Source organism: Lolium perenne, chromosome 1 (genome assembly GCF_019359855.2).
Source record: "Lolium perenne isolate Kyuss_39 chromosome 1, Kyuss_2.0, whole genome shotgun sequence".
NCBI classification, from domain to species: Eukaryota; Viridiplantae; Streptophyta; class Magnoliopsida; order Poales; family Poaceae; genus Lolium; species Lolium perenne.
In genome coordinates, this window is record NC_067244.2 from 251,475,948 (window position 1) to 251,479,798 (window position 3,851).

General features: G+C 47.7%; 1 protein-coding gene across 1 annotated transcript; it reads left to right on the top strand.

The window, feature by feature from the left end:
• The first annotated feature begins 969 nt into the window (after positions 1–969).
• On the top strand, positions 970–3,058 carry LOC127327629 (phospholipase A1-II 7). Its single transcript, XM_051354406.2, has 2 exons — positions 970–1,769; positions 2,202–3,058. Exons 1-2 carry the CDS (start codon positions 1,050–1,052, stop codon positions 2,820–2,822), a joined length of 1,341 nt encoding a protein of 446 aa, XP_051210366.1. The 5' UTR covers positions 970–1,049; the 3' UTR covers positions 2,823–3,058.
• The last annotated feature ends 793 nt before the right edge of the window (positions 3,059–3,851 follow it).

Sequence of the window (3,851 nt, forward strand, 5' to 3'; positions counted from 1 at the left end):
CATATACCCGTTGAGAAGTTGTCCATCTTAGGTGGTCTAGTATTTTAGAAAAAAGTGTTGGTACCAATGTGAAACTTTAATTTGGTGGTTGCTTCACAAAACATGCCGTTTTCGGCACCTCAAAAATGGAAAATATTTTTTTCGTGCTATGAAAAGTTAAACTTTCTACTGCAACACCGTAGGACATCCCAAGATGCACATATGTGCACAATATGGGCACATTATCACAAACTATGGGACAATTCTAGTGATAACATTGATTGTTTGGCGTGAAAGCCAGGAAACATCGGACATGATAGCTCATTTTTTAGAAATTTTTTTGAGATATTTGCAATATTCTAATTTTAATATTTTTCCAAGATAGATCTTATTTTTCTGAAAATTTTGATATATTATTTGTATTTTTATGAATTATAATGATTTAGTTATGACTTTTTGAAGATTAATATGGTAAAATGGAAAATAGCTACGCCGACGGGCCACCGTCGGCATAGATGTGACGCCGTCACAGGGCCGTTAGGGCAAGATCAAGCAGGGCCAGCTACTTGTGGCTATACCAACGACCAGGTATACGCCGAGGGTCACCGTTTGGCGTAGCAACGAGTACGCCGAAGGCACATGCACGCCGAGGGGTAAACCGAGGGGCTGGGTTGGCTGGCTTGTACGCCGACGGCCCCGATATTTGGCGTCGGCGTACAGCCAGGCCGTCAGCACCTCCTGCCATTCTTGTAGTGAACAAATTTAGCTAGATCGTGGGCTACCGAGAACGGAGCTCTGTTACATATTTTCTTTAAAAAAAGGGTATACTTGCAGTAGCATAAGATGATGGGTCCTGCACCGGTTTTCAGTCTTCTATCAGTCGGTCGACAAGGATACATAACCTGTGTTTACAGTCGGTTCCCTAGCCCAGCCAGCACTTGGTGGGTTTGGCACTCTGTTTTTCCTATAAATACATGCCCAATTCTAGTGGAACAAACCAACACTTGGAACGCAGAGCTATAGCAGAAGCTAGAAGAGTGTAGTACACACGTAGCGATCGAGAAGAAATAATGGCACACACCGCCGCTCCGATGTCGTCGCCCAAGGTTGGAGCCGGAAGCATCGCCACCCCATGGCAACAGCTCCAGGGTTCGGAGTCATGGAAGGGGCTCCTGCCCTCGAGCGAGCACCCGGACTCGCTGGACGCCGACCTCCGTGCCTCCCTCATCGCCTACGGCGAGCTCGCGGAGGCCGCCTACGACGGGCTCAACGCCGACGAGAGCTCGTGGGACGCTGGCTCGCCCCTTTACGGCCACGCCGGCCTGCTCGCCGCCTCCGGCGTGTCCCACCCGGAGCACTACCGCGTGACCAAGTTCCTGTACGCGACCTGCGATCTGCGGGTGTGGCCGTGGAAGACGTCGAAGTCGACCAGGTCGGTAGGCAAGTCCATGTTCGTGCGGCCAGCGCAGGTGGCGCGGGCGGGGCCGTGGTGGTGGGAGACCAACTGGATCGGGTACGTGGCGGTGGCGACGGACGACGGCATGAAGGCGCTGGGCCGGCGCGACATCGTCGTGGCGTGGCGCGGCACCGTGCAGACGTCGGAGAAATTGAAAGACGCCATCTTCCCGTACGCGTCCGTGGCGGAGGGGCTGGACCTCTCGGCTGAGAACAAATTCGCCGACGCAAATGTGCACAGTGGCTTCTTGTCAGTGTACACCACAAACAACCCCCGTCGGAACTACCGCGATTCGCAGATTGACATCGTTTTCGATACCAGCCCAAGAGATGAGGTGAACCCTAAATTACTACTGCTGTAGTACTCCCTCCATACTCATTTGACATCACTCTTGATTTTATGAGCGAAGCATGCATGCATAATACTCCCTCCATGCTCAAATAAGTGTATACTACCTAGCTATAACATATCATAAGATCAGCACACTAGGAAAAAGTAGCAGCATTTATGATATTAAATTAATATCGCTAGATTCATCTTGACATGTTGTTCAATAATATACTAATTTGATATCACATATTTTGCTATTTTTGTGCAAAAGTTTGGTCAAATTGGAAAATGTTGGTCTTCTAAAAAATAAAAATGTACACTTATTCAGGAACGGAGAAAGTATACTACTACAACTCGACATAGATAGAGTGTTCAACAAATGAGTCTTTTCGATAAAGTGCAGCTTTACCTTCACAAACCTGATACCTGCATGTAGGCGCTCAAGGAAGTGCGGAATCTAGTGGAGGCGTACAAGAGCGAGGAGATGAGCATCACCGTCACTGGCCACAGCCTTGGCGCCTCACTCGCCACCCTCAATGCCTTCGACATAGTGGCCCACGGCATCAACGTGCCGCCCGCTTCCTCCAAGCTGATTCCGACTCTTCCGTGCCCTGTGACGGCGATCCTGTTCGCGAGCCCGCGTGTCGGGGACGACCATTTTAAGCACGTCTTTGCCTCCTTACCCCAGCTGCGGGCACTCCACGTGAAGAATGAAAATGACGGAGTGACAAGTCTCCCAACAGGGAACTTCTATGATGCGGCAACGGCTTCACTACTCATCGACACCAATAGGTCGCCCTACCTACGCCACGGAAATCTAAAGACAGTCAGGTGGTACCACAACCTCCAGTGCTACCTGCACGGCTTAGCCGGAGACCAGGGTGCTGAAAAGCACTTCAAACTGGTGGTGGACCGCGACGTGGCATTGGTGAACAAAAGTACTGACAGACTGAAAGAAGAGTACCCAGTGCCGGCGAATTGGTGGGTAACTACTAATAGCCACTACAAGGGCAAGGGCGTTGCTCGTTTTAAGTTGGACAAATTCGGGGAAGAATAATTGAGAGCCCAAGTTACTGCATCCATGCACCCTCGGCCTTGGTTGAGGCTTATATCTACAATAATGCAGATGCTTAGATGAGTGTTTTCGTTTCAATTATTGATAGCTATGTGGTGTTGAAGATATCAGTTGTTCGATGGCGACCATCATTTGTCGTGACTCTCTGTTCTTGTGTTGATACACACCTTGTAAAACTCTCGGTTTGGTAAAATAAATTCAGATACATGACGTTATTACATACAATGCCTTCACTTTGTTGCGATGCTCAAGGTACGGATACCATTTTTTAACCTTGGTATGCGAACATATATGAAGGTCTTTTAACTTGTGTATATACCTTGAGTCGTAGTTTTCTGTAAGATAGGGTGTCTCATAACTTCAGAACTTGAGTAACGATCGTCATTAGTAGTTCTAAATTATTGTTCTATATCAAATGTTTCGTGTCAAGTGCAAGATTATGCCGCTGTTTACAAGATATTGCTGAGCTGAATGTTCATTTGGCTGCTACTATTGACCTATCATAATATGGCAGGCAATCCCAAACATGCTCTGCCCACTAAAGCGTGTCAGGCTACTATCTACCGCCGTGTTAACGGCTATTTATCCCTGCAGCATTTGTAAAAAGTCTTGTCATGAATTGTTGTTTATTATTCCATATGTGCATGTTATTGTCAAATTTATACAATACGTACAGCTTTGGAATGCGGTCTCCATTGTGTAGCCGGTGGGGGATAACACGGACTCCTAATCCGACCAAGTTTATGTACATGGATTTCTTTGAGGGGCGTATGCTTTGGCCTCTATATGGAGATGCAAAGTCCCTCTGAGATTCAAACTTTTTCCTAGAAAATGGTGTGGAACAGGTATTGGACAGGCTAGAGAAAACAGCGCCATGTGTTGACCAGTGATGTCTACGTTCCCCCTCCTTTCCTGTAGACAGTGTTGGGCCTCCAAGAGCAGAGGTTTGTAGAACAGCAGCAAGTTTTCCCTTAAGTGGATCACCCAAGGTTTATCGAACTCAGGGAGGAA